The sequence below is a fragment of the Nycticebus coucang genome, chromosome 12 (assembly GCF_027406575.1).
Source record: "Nycticebus coucang isolate mNycCou1 chromosome 12, mNycCou1.pri, whole genome shotgun sequence".
Lineage (NCBI taxonomy): Eukaryota > Metazoa > Chordata > Mammalia > Primates > Lorisidae > Nycticebus > Nycticebus coucang.
Genome location: NC_069791.1, coordinates 30,940,297 through 30,961,660, shown reverse-complemented (window position 1 = coordinate 30,961,660; position 21,364 = coordinate 30,940,297). Strand labels below are relative to the sequence as shown.

At 39.0% G+C, this 21,364-nt stretch overlaps 1 protein-coding gene across 1 annotated transcript in view; it reads left to right on the top strand.

The window, feature by feature from the left end:
• The window catches only part of FAR2 (fatty acyl-CoA reductase 2), a 176,633-nt gene that overhangs the window by 116,238 nt on the left and 39,031 nt on the right, over positions 1 to 21,364 (top strand). Inside the window, exon 2 of the mRNA XM_053555433.1 lies at positions 3,010 to 3,238. Coding sequence (XP_053411408.1) covers positions 3,010 to 3,238 — 229 coding nt within the window. The remainder of the gene's footprint in view (positions 1 to 3,009; positions 3,239 to 21,364) is intronic.

The following is a 21,364-nucleotide window of genomic DNA, read 5'->3' as shown; positions in this document are numbered from 1 at the left end:
GAATTGATCAGAGTCATGGCCACAGTTCCTCTGCCACGTACTCGTGATGACTGGGTGATGAGGCAAGATGATAGTAATTTAGGTTTTGTTTCCCTGTGGAAGCACTCAGCATTCTCTGCCATGGGTTTTGTTGTATTTGGGAAGTACTGCAACTCTGGACAGAACAGGCGAATTCTGTTCTTTGGGGACACAAGGAGCCTTCCTAGGAAACAGGCCCATTCTATATATATATATATATGATTTAAAATTTTTAATCAGACATTGCAAAGCTATCTGGGACCAAAATCTCTGAACAATATGTTTGCCTGTGTAGAAACAATGACTCTTCTCCGCAGCATGTGACACCTTCAGAACAAATGGCGTTGGGAAGCCGCCCTATCAGCATTCAGTTTTGCTTCTGTATTTTCTTGCCAACCATGTTCATTTACCCCCAATATCATAATAAAGGAATGTGGTACCTACACATTTTTATACTTAAGAGAAAAGACAAGATTTACCAAGTATAGTTTCATTTCGTGCAAATACTTTACCTGGCTGTTATGATTTATTGAGTTATAAATTGTCTCCTCCTAGTTAAAGAACAGGGCATATAAAATGTGAAAGACAGGACATTTAAAATAAATGTCAAAAGGAAAAGCTAGAAATCATTAAGAGGAAAAATATAAAGCCAATGAGTATACTAGTAGCTAGTACTTGAGTATCTGCTATAAGCCACTGATTTCCTAAGGGTTTGACAGATATTAACTAATTATCTTTACCACAGCACTTTTAACACAGCAGATACTGTTGTTAGCCCCACTTTACTGGTGAGGACTCCAAAGCCTAGACAGGTTAATAATGTGCCTGATGTCACACAGCTAAGAAACAGTACTACTGTGATTTGATTTCAAATAGTCTAGCTTAGAATGTGTACGTGAATCTAGAAGGCTGCTCTCCTGCCTTCCAAATTTGATAGCACAACTGTCCTGAGCTGCAAGGCGTTCAAGGCAAGAATATTCAATACTTTCTCCAAGTGCTAAATTCCCGAGAAAGTCATTGGGTGGATTGTAATCCGAGTAACATTATGTAACATGACAAAAAGAACAGAGTGTGAATTGCACAAGATCCACAGCATAGTCTTCAAAATAATATTTCTCACATCAATTTTCAATAAAAAGGGACTTAACTGTACCTCAGTGTTCATAGCTGATGTGATTTAAAATTTGGATTCCCTGAAGTGAAAAGCGGTGCTGATCGGGGGTCATTTCTGTCACTGATCCCTGTTTTATTTTCTTGGTAGCGTGAGTCACAGTTTGTATCAACTGGTTTATATGCTTGCAGGCCTTTGGATGGCTGGCTTCCTTCACTGGAGCGTCTGCCTTATTCATCTGTGTGCCTTAAGAACTGAGCATACTGTCTGGCATGGGAGGTGCTCAGAATTATTTATGGAGTAAATTATCCCCCAAAGCAGAGTTCTGCCAAAGAATATGGCCTCAAGATCCTCACGCTATGAATTGTGATTACGAAATGGCATTGATTTTTTTTTCTTTTTTGTAGAGACAGAGTCTCACTTTATGGCCCTCGGTAGAGTGCCGTGGCCTCACACAGCTCACAGCAACCTCCAACTCCTGGGCTTAGGCGATTCCTTGCCTCAGCCTCCCGAGTAGCTGGGACCAAGGCACCCGCCACAACGCCCGGCTATTTTTTGGTTGCAGTTTGGCCGGGGCCGGGTTTGAACCCGTCACCCTTGGTATATGGGGCCGGCGCCTTACCGACTGAGCCACAGCCGCCACCCGAAATGGCATTGATTTTTAAGAAGTTACTAGCAGAGCAATATGGACCAGAGTTGAAGAGCAGGGTGTCAACTCTTTGTTTCTGGGGTTTTTTTTGTTTTTGTTTTTGTTTTTTCTTTGTGAGCCCTGTTGTCAGGGCCAGTCCCTGGAGCTGTATTCTGTGGGATCCACCCAAACCACGTATATCTAGACAGTGGGAGCTTTTCTCCAGTTGACTAAGTTAGTGGCCAAAAGAAAGATCTGTCTTCACACCTCCAGCACTGTTGAGTGCAAGGCTGTCTGCCTCTAGTCAACAATCTTCAACCTGAAATGAAAGACAAAACCCTTCCTGTTGCACTTCCACAGCATGCAGGGCTTTTCGTCGGGCAGCACAGTCTAAGTGCTGAGTCCGGCCTCCGCCCACTAGATTGCTAACTCTCTCCCTCTGCTTCTGCCAACAGGGGCCACAGGGGTGCTGGTTCAGGGCTCGCCAAAGCCTACAGGGGGTGCCTCCCCTTTTGCAATGTTTTGGCCCCATAAGTAGCACATGAAGGGAAGGCTGGCACTGCACCCATTTTCAGCTCAAGGAAGAGAAGAGCGTACAATTTGCTCCAATATTTTCTCTAAATAAACCTGAAACTGAAATACCAATTACATCATAATTCTTAAAAATTTGACAGCTGTTCTGAGCTTTGGTTTCACAGGCTGTGGGCCACTCCTAGCCTTCTTGTTTACATTCTGCAGCACTGAATTCCTTTCATTTCCCCCTGCAGCACACTGTGCCACAAGGCTGTGGCTCAGGTCTTTGGCCTGGACCACCCTGCCCCAGGCCCTTCTCTGCCTTGAGTTTCAGCTCAGGTGTCCCACCTGTGGATGCTGCCCTGAAGTTTCCAGACCCTGCTGTGTAACCCCCTCCCCCACTGCATGTTCTCTTGGTTTTAGCCCCTGCCATGTTCTCTTTAATGATGTCTTTCAGTGTCTGTCTCCTCCATGAGACTGCAGGCAGTTCCTCAGGAGCAGCGAGCATGTCTTACTGATTTCTTGCCCACAGTTCCTGTCATCAAGTCTAGCATGTACAGTGAGCTCAATAAATATTGATTGAAGTGAATCATGTTGCCCAAAAGCCATGATCTTTCACTCTGTTTGACCTACTTTTTTCTGCATTCAAAACTCCTGGAAGCATCAGACACATTTTCAGTGACTTTGTCTTTTAGAACTTCTGAGAATGTAATCTTTTGTTGTATTTCTTCCTTTTCAGGAACTTCTTTCCAGGGCTATCAAAGAGAAAGGGAGGAACCATGTCCATGATCGCAGCGTTCTATGGTGGCAAGTCCATTCTCATCACAGGGGCCACAGGCTTCTTGGGCAAAGTGCTGATGGAGAAGCTGTTTCGCACCAGCCCTGACCTGAAAGTCATTTACATCCTTGTGAGGCCCAAGGCTGGCCAGACGCTCCAGCAGAGGGTTTTCCAGATCCTAAACAGTAAGGTATGCCTTAAGGGAAAAGCATGCATGGTGGGCATTGCGTTAGGGCAGAAGGACTCACGACACTGTTCTTCATAACCCTAAATTGCAAGTAGGGACCAGGCTGTCTGCACAGATAGAGGAAAGTATACCAAACAAGACAGCAACTCACTCTCCTGGAAGCCTGCCCGGGTTCACTTGCAGGCAGGACCTGGGTTGGGAGTAAATAGGGAAGACACACTGGGGGAAATTAGAGACTTTGACCCTAACTTAATTCATAAGGTCTGGAAGCCTGAAGAGGGACATACACTGACTCACATGCCCCATGGCAGACTGAGATAGTGCAGCGACATTCTGGCTTTTCCGAAACCTTTTATTGATCTCTAACGAGTATATGCAAAATATAAAGGTGCCAAAATTCTACAAGGCCTAGAAGAATCCCAGGCCCCCAGGAAGACTGGGTAAAGAGGAGATGGCTGGATAATTGGGAGTATAGGGTAGTAAGTTGGCAGCAACAGCTGATAACTGTATTTAGAAAGGGGGGCAAGTTTCATTCTAACAGGGCAAGTAAGCCAGGTTCCCTAATCTAACTTCTGCTCAGGTGTTCAAAGGATTTATCCCAGCTAAAGGGCTTATCCTTGCCTGCTGACTCTGTGGTACCCAGGGATAGTTGCAATGACTTTTTCATTTCATGTTGGATGGTCTTGATGAGCCCCCCAGGGATGGCTCATCTGAACGCTTTCCCTTGGATTGAGGCAAGGCATGGGCTGAGAGATTAGCTAGCCTATCTACCTCCCATAGAAACCCATGGTGTTTTCCCAAAAGAGGAGGAGTGCTTAGGCCCAGTCCAGGGCAGGTGAGATCATCTCTGTTTTGAAGTGCTAAGTAGGCATGATAATGCTAAAACTCCCAGAGTGGGTGCCCCATGCTTGATGTCTGCCATAAATTCATCTGAACTTGTCACTGATTTTCTTCTACATTTAAGGTGGTTTTTTTAAAAATAAGGCATTTATCCAAATTTTGGATATTCTTCTGTTGTATTCTATTCTATTACATGTAGAACAGATATGATTACTAAGTAGCCACACAGTAATATTTTCAGTTGTCTAAACTATGACGTTTAGCTGTTGTATACAGAGGGTGCCAAAAAAACATAGTCACATTTTAAGAAAGGAAAAAGCTGTATTGAAATTGTACTACTTAATATATGCCAATAAGAAAATGTGAATACAGCTCACACTGAGTACTTCTCGTAATTGCAGAAGTCAAACGTGACTAGAGTATTTCAAATTTGATTCAGTTCTTTCCTTTCTTAAAATGCCTGTACATTTTTGGTACTCCCTGTATTTTACTTATGGAAACTTGAGGTTTCCATTGTCTTGTAAATTCTTCTATGATAAAAACATTAGAAATGAATTATTATATCCATGAATGAGCAATTTGAATATCAAATTATCTCTCCTCTCAAAGAAAAAGATACTATACATATCTTTCCATGTTTTAATTTATAAATTTAAAGACATAGGCTTTGATCTCAGATACATCTGGGTTCTATTTCAGGCTTATCCACTTGTTGACACGTTACCTCTAAAACGTCAGATTTCCAATGTTTAAAACAGAAACAGCAGCAACTATCTCCATAGTAATTAAATGAGAAAATGTGTGTGTCCAGTTCATAACACCTTTTGGAATGTATAGGGTCACATGAGTTTGGCAAAAGGAAAATACAAAGATCTTTTTATTTTTTTACAGAGTGTCCTTTCCAGTATGTAAAAATACTGCTGTCTAGGAGATACATGTGTGTCTAATAGCACAGTACATTGTAGACTGTGCAGAAACACTGATGGTCACATTTATCTGCTGGCACCAGGATAATGTTTCGATACAAACATGAAGCAAATTGCAAAACCCTGTCCTACATGTCATGGCAATGGGACAAATGATAATCAGAGCTAGGACCTACTGGATATCAGCACATGGCAGATGCTATTCAAAGGTCTTTTCACACCTTACCCTGTATCTTGCAATAGTCCCATGGACTGAGAACCATTAATACTCTGATTGTATAGCTGGCGAAACTGAGACCTAAGGAGTTCACTTACTAAAGGCACCTCCTCTCAGTTTATAGGAGAGTCAGACTTCAAATCCCCAGTTCGACTACTGTCCCACTGCCTTCATGCTAACTACAGTTCTTAAGAATGAGACTGAAAGGGCTGATATGCCATCAGACCAAACACTGGAGTCAGCTCCCAGATTCCTCCTCAGATAGCCGTGCTCAGCTCACCATCCCTAACAGACTTTGTTTCTGTCACATAGCAGACGTTCCTCTATAGTCTAGTGGCTTTGTTTACACCTCTGGATTTCTAGTTTGATATTGTGGCAGTCTTGTGGTCACCCAGTCTTTACCTAGTGTGCTGTTTTTGATTTTATAGCAACATTACTTCTGTTCTGGAAATCTCAATTACATTGTATATAAAGTACCCATGAAATTGCCTTGCAGATTCCCATACCTGATTCCCCTTTTGGGCTCTTTATGGTCATCTGTTCACTTTATGCAGAGTGGTTTTCAAAGTGTGGTTCCAAGACCAGCAACATTAATCTAGGAACAATCCGTTGTTTTCAGATGTTAATTCACCATGACTTGAATTTCAATCTCAGTACTACCAATTATGAGCTGTGTGAGAGTGGGCAAGACACATACCTTGCTAAGCCTTGGTTTCTTTACCAGCAAAATGCAGTGATAATACCCTGCTCACCTAGGGAGTCTCTTCCTCTGCCTTTCTCTCTCATTGTCTCTTTCTATCCCACTGCCCTTCAAAACTTTCAGGATTCAAATACGGATCTGACCTCATAAAGTATGACTTTCACCACTATCCCTTATGGCCCCAGTATTTTTTCTTTTTAAGGTTTCAGTTATTTACTTATTTTTATGTATGTATGTATTTGTTTTAGTTTGAGATTCATTAAGGGTACAAAGAATTATGTTACGCTGATTATATTTGTTAAAGTTCCTCTTATAGCTGTGTCTCATCCCCAAGAGGTGTGCCATACACCATGAACCCCATCCCTCTCTCTCCTCTCCTCTCCCTGCTTCCTCATTCCCCTGCCTCACCCCTTGTATTTGCTCATCTATTGCCTTCATATTAAAATTGAGTACATTATATTCTTGCTTCTCCATTCTTGTGATGCTTTACGAAGAAGAATGTTTTCCACCTCCATCCAGGTTAATATAAAAGATGTGAAGTTTCCATCTTTTTTAATGGCTAAATAGTATTCCATGATATACACATACTACAGCTTGTTAGTCCATTCCTGGGTTGGTGAGCATTTAGGTTGTTTCCACAGTTTGGCAATTGTAAAGTGAGCTGTGATAAACAGTCTAGTGTAAATGTCCTTATGATAAAATGATTGTTTTTCTTCTGGGTAGATGCCTAGTAATGGGATTGCATGATCAAATGGGAGGTCTAATTTGAGTTCTTTGAGGATTCTCCATACTTCCTTCCAAAAAGGTTGTATTAGTTTGCAGTCTGACCAACAGTGTAAAAGTGTTCCCTTCTCTCCACATCGATGCCAGTATCTTCAGCTTTGAGACTTTATGATGTGGGCCATTCTCACTGGATTTAGGTGATATCTGAGGGTGGTTTTGTTTTGCATTTCTGTAAAGATTAGGGACAATGAGCATTTTTTCATGTTTGTTAGCCATTCATTTGTCTTCTTTAGAGAAGTTCTATTCATGTCATTCGCCCAGTGATACATGAGACTTTTGGGTCTTTTTTTATTGATTAATTTGAGTTCTCTGTAGAGGAGAAGTTATCAAACTTTTGTCTAATTAATAAAATGCAAATGTCTTTCCCATTATGAAGGGTGTCTGTTTGCTTTGCTTATTTCCTTAGCTGTACAGAAGCTTTTCAGTTTAATTAAGTCCCATTTGTTTATTTTCGTTGCTGTTACAATTGCCACAGAATTCTTCTTCATAAAATCTTTCCCCAGGCCAATATCTTCAAATGTTTTCCTCACACCTTCTTCAAGTATTTTTATTGTTTCATGCCTCAGAGTTAAATTTTTTATCTATCTTGAGTCAATTTTTTTTTTTTTTATTGTTGGGGATTCATTGAGGGTACAATAAGCCAGGTTACACTGATTGCATTTGTTAGGTAAAGTCCCTCTTACAATCATGTCTTGCCCCCAGAAGGTGTGGCACGCACCAAGGCCCTGAAGTGATGAGAGGTACAGCTCTGGTTTCAATCTTTTGCATGTGAATATCCCATTCTCCCAGCACCATTTATTGAATAGGGATTCTCTTCCCAGTGTATGCTCTTGTTTGGTTTATCAAAGATCAGGTGGCTGTAAGATATTAGTTTCAACTCATGGTTTTCTATTCAGTTCCAAATGTCAGTGTCTCTATTTTGTGCCAATACCATGCTGTTTTGATCACTATGGCATGGTAGTACAGTCTAAAGTCTGGTAGTCTAAGTCTCCAGCTTTGTTTTTATTACTAAGAATTGACTTAGCTATACAGGTTTTTTTCCTGGTTCTATACAAAATGAAGAATCGTTTTTTCCAAATCTTGAAAATATTATGATAATATTTTAATAGGGATTGCATTGAATCTGTAGATAGCTTTGGGAAGTATAGACATCTTGACAATATTGATTCTTCCCAGTCAGGAGCATAGGATGTTCTTCCATTTGCTAATATCTTCTGCTATTTCTTTTCTTAGGGTTTTGTAATTTTTTTTGTAGAGGTCATTCTCCTCTTTTGTTAGGTATATTCCTAGGTATTTCATTTTTGGAGCTACTGTGAAGGGAATTGTGTCCTTTATTAGCTTCTCATCTTGGCTGTTATTAGCATATACAAAGGCTACTGATTTGTTGACATTGATTTTATATGCTGAGACATTGCTGTATTTTTTGATCACTGTCCATTTCTGTCAGGGGGGTGTTAAAGTTCCCAGCTATTATGGTGTTATAAGATATCATATTGCTCAGACCTCTTAAGGTCTCTTTCATAAATCTGGGACCATTTAAGTTGTTGCATAAATATTTAAAATTGAAATGTCTCCTTATTGTATCGTTCCTTTGAGCAGTATAAAGTGTACATCTTTATCTTTCTTAACTTTAGTTGCTTTAAATCTGCTTGTATCTGAAAATAAGAATGCAATCCTTCCTTTCTTCTGATTTCCATTTGCTTGAAATACTGTTTTCTATCCCTGAACCCTGAGTCTTGATTTGTTCTTCAATGCTAGGTGTGTTTTCTGGAGACTGCATAAGGATGACTTGTGCTTTTCTTATCCAGGCAGCCAGCCTGTGCCTCTTCAGTGGGATAGTCAATCCATTGATATTCATTGAGAGAATTGATAAGTGTGGTGGAGTTCTATTCATCTTATTTTGTAAAAGTCCATTCTGTAGTTTTATCCTTTGTGCCAGTGTGGAAGCCAAGTTTTGACCTTTAGCTTCTGGGTGTTTACTTATCTGGTGATCCATTGTGATGGGGGGCTGGGTAGGGTGGGTTCCTCAAAATGAGGGGCTTCTTACCAGCTGAACAAAGCCAAACTCTTCTTCTGCCAAAAATAGGAAGAGAAAAAAAAGAGCAAAAACAAAAAACAAGAAGGAAAAAATAAATAAAAATGAGAAAGAAATAGAAAAATTTTACAGTGTGGACTGGCCAATAATGTCTTTTCAAGGCTAAAGGTAGAAGAGCTCTCTAGATCATGATCTCTTGGCCTCCTTGAGCCAAACTACTGCTGGGACCTCCCTGTTAGACTGCACTAATGCCACCCTAGCACTTAGCAAAAAAGAAAAGATGAGAAAGAAAAGAAAAAAAAATAATAAAGTAAAAATAGGTAAAGAAAATTAAAAATAAAGTTGTATCAAATAAAGGAGAGAGAAGCAAAAGGAAAAAATGAAAGAAAGAAGGAAGAACAAGAAAAGGAGGCGATATCTTAACTGTTGTAGGAGCAATTTATGTTGGAAAGATGAGGAAAGTAGAAGATTCTCTATTAAAAGGTAGAGTGGAAAGGAGTGGAATAGAAAGACGAGAGAATAAATGAGGCTAAAATACTGTGACCTAAAGTATAGGAGTCCTTGCTCTTGATGAAAGTAAAAAATGGAAGTTAAGAATAGAACTGATAAAACAAATTAGCAAAAACAAAACACAATGGAACAAAACAAAAAAAGCTCAAACAGCCAAAAACGGCAGCAATCTCAGCCACATAGATAAGAAGAGGAAAGAAAGAAAAAAAAAAAGAAAAAAGTTATACATATATATATACACATGTATTTACATATATATAATTTTTTAGTATTTTTTTACTTATAGAAGATAGTTAGCTAGCTAGATAGATAGCTGAAGGGACCAACTTCAGTAGGGATATATATGTTGTAGTATGTTGCCAGGACACCAGGTGGCACTGTGGGTTCTTTTAGCAGACATTGAACACAGCCAGCAACTTTTTTTTTTTTTAATTAAATTATAGCTGTGTACATTAATGCAATCATAGAGCACCATACCATTTGACATATTTTCATCACACTGGTTAACATAGCCTTCCTGGCCTTTTCTTAGTTATTGTGTTAAGACATTTATATTCTACATTTACTAAGTTTCACATATACCCGTGTAAGATGCACCATAGGTATAATCCCACGGATCAACTTCCCTCCGCCCATCCATCCCCCTCCCCTCCCTCTCCCTCTTCCCCATATTCTTAGGTTATAACTGGGTTATAGCTTTCATATAAAAGCCATAAATTAGTTTCATAGTAGGGCTGAGTACATTGGATACTTTTTCTTCCATTCTTGAGATACTTTACTAAGAAGAATATGTTCCAGCTCCATCCATGTAAACATGAAAGAGGTAAAGTCTCCATCTTTCTTTAAGGCTGCATAATATTCCATGGTGTACATATATCACAATTTATTAATCCATTCGTGGATCGATGGGCACTTGGGCTTTTTCCATGACTTAGCAATTATGAATTGGGCTGCAATAAACATTCTGGTACAAATATCTTTGTTATGATGTGATTTTTGGTCTTCTGGGTATATACCTGGTAGAAGAATTGTAGGATTGAATGGCAGGTCTATTTTTAGATCTCAAAGTGTTCTCCAAACATCTTTCCAAAAGGAAATGTATTAATTTGCATTCCCACCAGCAGTGTAGAAGTGTTCCCTTTTCTCCATATCCATGCCAACATCTCTGGTCTTGGGATTTTGTGATATGGGCTAATCTTACTAGAGTTAGATGGTATCTCAAAGTAGTTTTGATTTGCATTTCCCTGATGATTAAGGATGATGAGCATTTTTTCATATGTCTGTAGGCCGTGCACCTGTCTTCTTCAGAGAAGTTTCTCTTCAAGTCCCTTGCCCAGCCTGTGATGGGATCACTTGTTCTTTTCTTGCTTATATGTTTGAGTTCTCTGTGGATTCTGGTTATTAAACCTTTGTCGGAGACATAACCTGCAAGTAACCTTTTCAATTCTGAGGGCTGTCTGCTTGCTTTACTTATTGTATTCTTCATAGCCAGCAACTTCTATGGTCCTTATTCCTTACTTAGCTGCCTTCCAGATCACCTGATTGTTTCCTCAGCATTCAGACCCTGCCAGGTTGGGATCTTAAAGCTCACAAGAAACTTTCAGGTAGATATCTCACAGTGCCCCCTGACACCAGTTCCTATGGGATGCAGGTGTCCTTCATCCTGTTCCAAGAGTGGAGTTCTGATCCCAGTAGTAAGAATTAAGATGGCCATACTTTAGGCCCCTGCTAACACCTTCTCACAACCTTACCACATTGGCAGGCCCCTGGCTGCCAAGACATTCTCAGTATGGCTGCCTCACCAGCCACCAAACTGATGGCAAATCCACCACTGATATTCAAATGTGGTTGCTGTATACTGTCTGAGTCCATCCACTCTTCCAAGCTTTTCACTCCACATGAAGCTGTCTCCAAAAACCAAAAACCAAAATCTCCGGAAAGGCTTCTTCCCATCCCAGACCTCTGTGGGTGGGGCAGCCAATCACAGCAGTCACTGTGAGACCTAATGAGTCAGATTTCCACCATTCCAGATCACAAGCTGTATCCAGCACCTCCTGTCTGTGCGCCCTGAGCTACAACTCCAGATAAGGTCCCCATGCTAGGTATCCTACAGCCCCACATTTTACTAATCTATACTAAATAGAGCTTATTTGTGTAGGTTTTTTTTTTCCATAAATTTTTCTCTCAAAAAATAACAGGAGGAAAGGAATTTGATGTGCATACTATAGCTGAAAAACTTACCTATGGTAAATCATCATGTCTACATGGACATTTTGTGAGTAACAAGAACAAATTTTATCTATTACTACATATATACAGTAATAGATAATATTTATAGAGAGAGTAATAGATTATATATGTGTGTGTGTGTATTTTTTAAGATAGAGTCTCACTGTGTTGTCCAACCTAGAGTGCTTGGGCATCATAGCTTACAGCAACCTCAAACTCCTGGGCTCAAGCAATCCTCCTGCCTCAACCACCTGAATAGCTGGGTCTACAAGTGCCTGCCACAATGCCCAGCTAATTTTTCTACTTTTTATGGAGATGAGGTCTCACTCTTGCTCAGGCTATGAACTCCAGTAATCCTCCCACTCTGGATGGCCAATGAAAGAAGATTGATTGAACTCAGAAGTTCAAGTCTAGCCTGAACAAAAGCAAGACCTCGTCTCTACTAAAAAGTAGAAAAACTAGCCAGGCATGGTGGTGATGCATGCCTATAGTCCCAGCTACTCAGGAGGCTGAAGCAGGAAGATCACTTGAGCCCAGAAGTTTAAGGTTGCTGTGAGTTAAGTTGACACCACAGTACTGTAGCCTGAGAGAGTGAAAGTCTGTCTCAAAAGAGAAAAAAAAAAAAAAAATCCTTGAAAAGAAAGTAATATTAAAAATCATCTGACTATTAAAAAGCAAAATAATGGCTATGCCAGTGCCTGCTTTCTTGGCACCATATGGAATCTGATACCTTTAAGGAGATCTTCTATGGGAAAAAAAATCTGCTATATCTCATTTCTGGGTGTCCCAAGACCAAAAACCTTCTGCTTCACAAACTATGTATGCTTTAGAATATAAGAATATTATTGCTGATTGGCTGTGAATAAAGCTCTGTGCTAGTAAGAAAGTACTCAACAAGGGTATCTATGACATACAAAGTATTATTGCTCTTATTCTCTTTGAAACTAAAAATTCAAAATATAGAAAAGTAAGCTTGGGCAGCGAGCGCCTTTGGCTCAAAGTGGTAGGGTGCCGGTCCCATATGCCGAAGGTGGCAGGTTCAAACCCAGCCCCGGCCAAAACCCACAAAAAAAAAAAAGAAAAGAAAAGAAAAGTAAGCTAAATTTGTATTATTTTAAATTATAACAATGGGATACTTTTGAAAGGTGAAAAAAACATCTGGATTCTATTGATTTTTGTTTGTTTGTTTGTTTGTTTTTAGGCCACGGCCAGGTTTGAACCCACCACCTCTAGTATATGGGGCCAGCACCCTACTCCTTTGAGCCACAGGCGCCACCCTATATTGATTTTTTTTTTTACTATTAAAATAAGAATATTGTTAAAGAGTCAACACTATCTCCAGATGTCTTCACTTAGCTCAGTATCTGAAATCATTTTGAAATGTTTTATTTGTTGTTTAGATATGTGCTATTCAGTGCATCAGCCACTTGCTATATATAGTTATTTAAATACATTATAATTAAGTGAAATTTAAAATTCCATTCATTGGTCATACTAGCCACATTTCAAGGGCTCAGTGGCCATACGGCTAATGGCTACTTTATTGGACAGGGTGGTTTTAGAACATTTCTATTACCATGGAAGTTTTATTAGCCAGCATTGATCAAGATGGTTAAGTATCTTGTAGAGGAAGACTATATTGTGATTCACATTTCCATGCTGCCTGTCACTTCTGTTAATTCCATGGATACTTCTTAAAATGCTTACTATGTGTTAAGTGTGTCTAAGGCACAAAGGATCTGAAGACAAAATAACATGGCCACATCAAGTGATAGACACAGACATATGAAACACAGGATCACAATGCAGCCTGCATTCTCCAGCGAGAGGAGAGCATTCTAGGAAGAAAGAATTGTACTTGCAAATGTGTGAATGAAAGGGTACATTTGGGCAACTCTGGGTGATTTATTTGGTCCCAAACAAATGTGAATAAGGACTAGAAAAGTAGGCTGAGGCTAAATTCAGGAATACTTCAAATAATTGCATCATATTTTCAGTTGAAAGAAAACCAATTGAGGCTTGATAACCACTAGCACAGTGGTTATGGTGCTGGCCACATACACCAAGGCTGGCAGGTTTGAACAACCCTGCTCAGGCCAGCTGAACAACAATGACAACTGCAACAATAACAACAAACTTAGCTGGGTGTTGTGGCGGGTGCCTGTAGTCCCAGCTACTTGGGAGGCTAAGGCAAGAGAATCACTTAAGCCCAAGAGTTTGAGGTTGCTGTGAGCTTTGACTCTCAGTACTCTACTGTGGGCAACATAGTGACACTCCATCTCAAAAAAAAAAAAAAGAAAAGAAAACCCAATTGAAATTGGCTTAAAAAAACAAATATCATGTTTTGGGACTTGACCAGAGCGCTGGCTGCCTTGGTCTGCTGTCTCTCTGCCCTTTTGTTTTGGCGTGATTTACATAACAGATACAATGATAGTCCTCATCTTTTGTACTGTTGTGAGATGTAAATGAGTTAATAAAGAAAAAGCACTTAGAATAGTGTCTGAACCACAGTAAAAAATCAGCAAATATTAGCATTAAATTCTTATTCAAATATGGGAGGGAAATTGAGCTTTATCTTGTTAGAGTATGAGACTTCAGGGGAAGGTCTTTTTTGTCTTCTGACTGCTAGATCATTTCCTGCCACTTAAATAATAATGATAATAGTACTCAGGTGATGTTGATGAAGATAGCAGAGATCAATGTGAATTAGCTGAGTAAATGTGACAGAAATCACATGACCCACAAAGCTGAGAATATTTACTACCTGGACCTTTACAAAAGTTTGCCAACTCTTGGAATAGAAGGTCAGCAACATGCCTTCTGATATAAAATACTTAAGCAGGTTAGATGAAATATATATTTCTATAAAAGATCTTAATGTATAACTGAACTAGAGGCAAAATCAGGAAATTCCTAGGAGTCCAGAAATGACAAGAAAATAAACACACACACACACATGTGAAAGGTTACACAAGAAATATTTATTGAGATCCAAATGTGCGTCAGGCACACATTGCTCTGTGTCTGGGGAACAGAGGAAAAAGTAGTAAATAAAACAGATTTGGGGATTGATCCCATAAATCTTAAAGTTCATGAGGTAGACAAGTTTTATAACACATACATGTATATTTAAATATTTTGACAAGTGTTGTGAAGAACAAGGTGCTTGGAGAGAAGATTACAAGAGAGACCTGCTTTAAAACTGGGTGCACGGAGGGCTTAGAGTTGACGCCTTTACAGCTCAGAAAGAGTTTAGTGTGTTCAAGGAAATGCAAGACGGCACTGGGGGGTGTGGAAGCTGAGGCCTGTGCACTCTGTACCTTCCATCTCATCATATGGGTGACAACTGGTAGAAGTCAAAGTAATGCCTTTGTTGCAAAACCAGAAATTGATAGAGGCTTAAGAATAAATTTCCACATCTCAACCCATGAGCACTTTGATGCTATTGTAATTATTCCGCTTTAAAACATACATTGACACATATTTTAATAGGGTTTTGTTTGTTTGTTTGGGGGTTTGGGTTTTGTTTTGTTTTTTTTGTTTGTTTGTTTGTCTGAGACTCACTCTGTGCCCTGGGTAGAGAGTTGCATGGCATCATAGTTCACAGCAACCTCAAACTCTTAGGCTCAAGTGACCCTCTAAGCTCAGCCTCCCAAGTAGCAGGGACTACAGGTGCCCGCCACAATATCCAACATTTCTTCTTTAGTAGAGACAAGGTCTTGCTTTTGTTCAGCCTACTCTTGAACTTCTGAGCTCCAGCTATCCACCTACCTCAGCCTTTCAGAGTGCTAGGGTTATGGGCATGAGCCACCATCCTGGGCCATAGTTTTACTGCAACAAAATCCCTTTAAGGCAGAAGACAGACTTTTTACATTGTAAGATATACTGGGGTTGAATTTAGGTGCCTGTGTGAAGGAAGGCTCAGTAAAGGTGGGTAGGTTAGACTGATAGCTTACAGAAAACTGAGTTTGTGTGCTGGACTTGATATTATGAGAGGCATCTTGAAAGTTCTGAGGGAAAATCTTTAAAATTGCTACTGGAAGACATCTGCTGGACTAGAAACGCAGAGTCCTGGTTATTACAGCAAACGGCTGCTGGTTGGAGTTATTTTGGTTTGAAGATACTATAGAAATGTGGGAAGGAGTGGGTAAGGGATGAGAAATTACCTAATGGGTACAAAGTACACTATTTGGGTGATGATTACACAAAAAGCCCACATTTCACCACTGCATAATATATCCATGTAACAAAACTGCATTTGTACCCCCTAAACCTGTAAAAATAAAGAAATAATTTAAAGATACTACCAGGTAGCTCTAGTTATCTGTATGGAGATGACTGATTTGTGAGTATGTTTCAGATTAGATAAAACAAAAACCAGATTGTTTTATATTTTATACTAACAAAAACTATAGAAGGAAATTTTGATTGTTCCTTTGTAACATACATCAGCTTGGGTATTCCTGCCCCTTAATAAAGTAATCATTAATTATGCCCCAATTCAAAGTATTTTTCAAGAATGTTGGGAATTCTCAGGTGGCTAATTTTCCATGGTCATCTGTTTTTGCTTAGAATTAATTAGTTCTGTTTATGGTTCAACTTTCATTCTACAAAGCTTCCATATTAAGTTAATGCCCCCTTTCTTCAATTTCATAAATTAGAATCAAACAACAAAAAGAGCAAACACATACAGGACCTGCTAACATTTGTAGGACCTGCCTTTACCTACGGTAGATGTCTCTTGCAAGCTTTATCTTTCAATAGGGCATCCTCTGCCATGTCGACTCGGTTTTTCAGTGTTTATTTTTCTCATCATTTTAAAATATTTTATTTACTATAAATTAAAATATATAAAGTCACTAAGTTTGTTGATTCATTGTGCTAAATTTCACATTCAAATTCTAAACACCTTTTCATGAACCTGCTTTCTCCTTGATATAACAAATGTGGGCTTTTGCCAACTGTTTTTCTTTCTTTCTTTCTTTGGGTCTCACAGCTATGTGAGATTAAAGTTACTGTAAGTCTAAACACTCAATAACGGGTTATTGCGGGTTTAGTTCTTATGTCTGTATTGGGAGGTGGCTCTTTTGAATTGGACGCAAGAACATTATAATATGTTAGTATAAAAGTTAGTATAAAATATAAAACAATTTAAAAGCTCTTTTGAATTGGACACAAGAACATTAAAGCATTGTATACTCCTTTTCAAATCAACTTGGTAAAGAGACCTTAGCCTACTTGTCTAACCCACCTGAATTTGTCTTTCTGTTACCTCTAAAATGGATCAGTTAGGTTAACAATAGCTATTTTATAGGGATTTGCAAAGATTAAAAGAGACCTTAAGTATAAAAATAAATATTTTGTGTTGTACATTAAGATTAGTTTCATTATCAATAACCTTGGATTTCTTGTACCCTAGGCAGGTTCTTCTGTTCATAATCCCTAAAGCCAGACTCTAGATAGACTATGTCAGTTTCACACTCTTATCAAAGATGTATTCATTCTTGCATTCTCTTTTTTCATTAGAAAGATATTTAATATTTCACGTTTATTTTATAAGATATAATTTTTAAAAAACCTTTTGCAAGAAAGAAGAGCATAATTAAAAATTCATAAGTAGTCTCAAAGTCCCAGGTTTCATCATGTGAGCTATAAGTGTTCACATTTGGGAAGTGCTACGCAGCTAACTCCGTTCTGTGTGAGTTTCAGTAATGTTGGTGCTGAAACAGATGCCTGCCTCCCTCCTAAAATCAGCAACTCATGCAAATGAAGTTGAATTCTCAGTCACAGTAAGTCTGAATAGTAGAAAGGGTGGCACTCCACAGTCATTAGGAACCCAGACTGAAGAGAAAGTTGTTGTCTTCTGCACATGGCTTTCAAGCTATCCAGAGTCTCCATTAATGACAATATTCAGCTGGTGATATGGGAAAAGAGACAATGGGCATCACGTGAAGGTTTTTGTGGTCCAGGCCCAGAAGTGCCCATCACTCTGTCTACATTTTACTCTTCAGAACTGTCGCTGCTGTGTTCCCAGGAGGGGAAGGAGGACAGGATTGTCAGGTAACTAAAGGCTTGGCTATAGCCTTCTCTTTGGGTCTCCAAATGTTTGCCTCCCTCTCCTTCCTACCACAAAGTGCATCTAGATCCAAGTTCAAGGTCCTAGGGAATAGACCCATCTTCCATCAGGTCCAGATATGTCATGGTTAGGCATTGTTGGATATAAAAAGACAAGTTTTCTACTCCCCAATGTATCATAATAGAATACAGACAAAATAACCTCAAAGTGAGACAAGATATAATTAAACAAAGAAATCTCCTATTCTGGAAAGGGAAGAAGAATACTAGGCAAGCAGCAGTCCCTCACTGTAACTTTTAGGAAATCCTATTTGGCAGGGTTGAGCAGGCTCTCTACCCTGGGGATGGGGAAATTCCTTTAAAAGCTCTGAATCTACTCTCTGGGGAGAAGTCTCTTTTTCTACTTTTTTTTTGTGGCCAAGGATTCCATCCTCTGGAAGGTTCTTCTGTGTTTGCTATTCCCTGAGGCTGTTAAAGAATAGGTTCTTCTCAGATCTTTGCAGCTTTTGTAATTCATTATGCAAGAATAATGGTGGGAACCAATGGGTGTTTTCTGGTTTACAGGGTCAATCATTTCCTAATTTGAGGGTTGTGGGGTTTTTCCCTTGTGTCAAGCACACAATTAATGGCTTGGCATAAGTGAAAGGCAAAAGTCAAGGATTATTGAAGAAGTGAAAGAAGGAGTATGGACAGGCAGGATGTCGTCTAAAATCCATGCGACAGGAATGCATTAAACTTGTTCATTCAACAAACATTGGTTGAGTGCCTACTAAGTGTGAAGCACCATGTCAGATGTGGAGGATAACAGTGGCAGCACTTGAGAGTAATGACAATGAAAGCCTTAGATTTAAAGGTTAAAGGGAAAAAAAGGGGTAATGAATGTGTTATTTGGTTTACCAAATCCAGAACATTGGAGAAAATGGTATAGTGTTTGCCAAACCTAAAATTCTTTTTCCCTCACTGAATCTTAAATTAGGAAATGAAAGTTTTGTGGGCATATTTACTTACGTGATGACATATATTGGAAATTCGATGAGGTGGACCTTTGGAATAACCAGCTTATACCTCCCTCCCCAAATCCTAACTAAATAAGGTATAAAATAAAATGGAACCCATCATGCTGCCACACCTACCAGGAATGAAGCCTGGGCCGATTAGCAATAAAGAAGAGTTGGTTTTCTTCTTTAACATCCCCTCCACATCACTTGAGACCCTTAATCTCCAACCTACTTCTGAGATCATTGCCCATGCAGAGGTTACTCAATAGTCTTGTCTGGGTCCAGGCCAACTCTTACTTCTGTGGGATGGCCACTCTTATCCTTCTTGGTTTGTATGGCAAAAAACATTCCTGTCTGCCTTAGAGTTTCTTTTGGTAGGCCTCAAATTCTGCAAATATTTACTGAGTATCTCATGTGAATTAAGACCCAGACTAGAGTCTGTCATTTACCCTTAACCCTTTTGACACAAACAAGTATTGAAATGCAGTCACAATTTATTCCTAAATAGGGTTTGGTATCGCTTGTAAGCAGTATATTTCTCCGGTCACACATAGCAATGAATGAATTCTAACCCACTCAAAGTACAAAAATATTCCTGAAGAGAGATAAAGCATGTCAAGCTATGTGAGGGTAAGACATTTTTCTATAAAACATAATAAATAAAATTGTTACCAGTTTGCCTTTGATTACCACTATGTCCCCAGGAAATATGATCAAAAGGACATCTGTTCTATCAAAATTCATACATCTGCTTTATTCTTTTCCTTGCATAGTATGCATAACTACCACTGCCACTTCCTATTTGCCTGCTTTCAGAGAAAGACAATTAAATGGGAGATGCTCTGGAAAGAAGGATTTTTTTAATCTATTAGCTACAGAGAAATGGGACTGAAGAATCCGAAGAGAGGATTAGTTTTCCTATTACTGACTTTCTTGCATATTTTCAGAGCACTTGAAGGGACATACCAACAGAGGGAAAAATATCTGAATTAACAGAAGAATGCTGGAGGACTTTGCCACAAAGATAATTAAAGTGGCACTCTTAAGAAAACAACCAAAGACACAAATTATATGTAAATATATTTATTATAGTATTACGGTGACACTATCTGGATCCAATCTGGATGTTCCACAGAGGAGGATGGATCAAATAAACAAGAATGAAACAATATAAAACATGGGCTCGTTTAGTTATGAATCAATCATCTTTCCATTGTATCAGAAACAAATTCATATAGAGAAATTGAGACTTTATTTATATTGCTATCTTGAATGTGGCACTTAACCAGTATAATTGGCGCTTAACCAGTATAATTGCAAATAAACCAGTCAGTTGTAAAGTTCAAAGAAATGTGAAGAGCATTTTAAGGTTTCTAGTGCCTTATAGATGTTTCTTTTGACAGCAATCAAGTCCCATATATATCTATTTAGGATCTTAAGTTGTCAGCAATAATCTACTCTGAATTACACGTTACGAAAACATCAAGACAGTATCCATACTAGAAAATAAAACCCCACGTAGCTGAGAAATTATATTAAAAGTGATGCAGTTAACTAAGAATTATTATGACCTCAGAATCTAAAATATGTTTCCTTGGGAGAATATCAGAAATGGTTGGGCTTTTCCTGTTACGATGTAGAGATATGCGTGTAGATAGACAAATAGTGATATATACACACACGGTATTAGTATATAGTTTATAAGAGAAGGGTTATAACGATATCATACCAGGCTTAGAAAGCATCATCTGAGAACACCAGACAAAATTCGAGATTTCCAGGGAAGGAGTATCCTGAATAATGTCACCAGTGAGTAGATTTATAAACAAAGAGCTTGGCAGGTTGCACTGGAGATTTCAAGTCAACTTCTCTGGAAAACATGAATCATTCAATAAACCCTCACTTGCCCGTAAGGTAAACCAATTTTGAAATACAATGCAGAGCGTGATAAGCCATGGAGGGGTACACCCTGGTCCTCAGTGCACACAGCATGATTAGATTAAAGACAATAGAAGACTGTAACATTTTATGAAGTAGTTTATTGAATCCTTTGGAGACTAACACTGTTTGGGGGTTCCTAGAAGGCTTTAGATAAATTAATCCCCAAGAGGTAAACAAATTAACTTTAGACTAAATAACACCTGCAAAAAAAAAAAAAAACCAACAATCTTGCATTGTTGATTATTAGGAAGCACACAATAGAAGTATTAATTTCATTTTATGAGTTCCTCCTTAGTTTTGAAAGACTCTTTTGTAAAGGGGAAAAAAATTGTTTTCACATTTGCCCCAGGCTACCCTGTGCAAAAGCTACTTGTTCTCAACCTCCAAAATGAATTCCTGATTGACCTTAATGATTCTGTTAAATTTCTATATAAGTCAAAGGCAATTGGAAACACGTTTGTATTTTAAACTTCCAAAGCCAGTTTTGTTCTTTTACTTTTTTGTTAATTTTTTTTTAAGAAACTACTCTACAGTCGGTAAGGCGCCGGCCCCATATACCGAGGGTGGCGGGTTCAAACCCGGCCCCGGCCAAACTGCAACCAAAAAATAGCTGGGCGTTGTGGCGGGCTCCTGTAGTCCCAGCTACTCGGGAGGCTGAGGCAAGAGAATCGCTTAAGCCCAGGAGTTGGAGGTTGCTGTGAGCTGTGTGAGGCCACAGCACTCCACCAAGGGCCATAAAGTGAGACTCTGTCTCTAAAAAAAAAAAAGAAAAAAGAAACTACTCTACAAAAAGCAAGAGGGTTCTATAAACTTGGGATTACTAGGGGAAAACTTCTTAGGAATTCAGATTTCCCAAGATTAACAAAGGCACACGT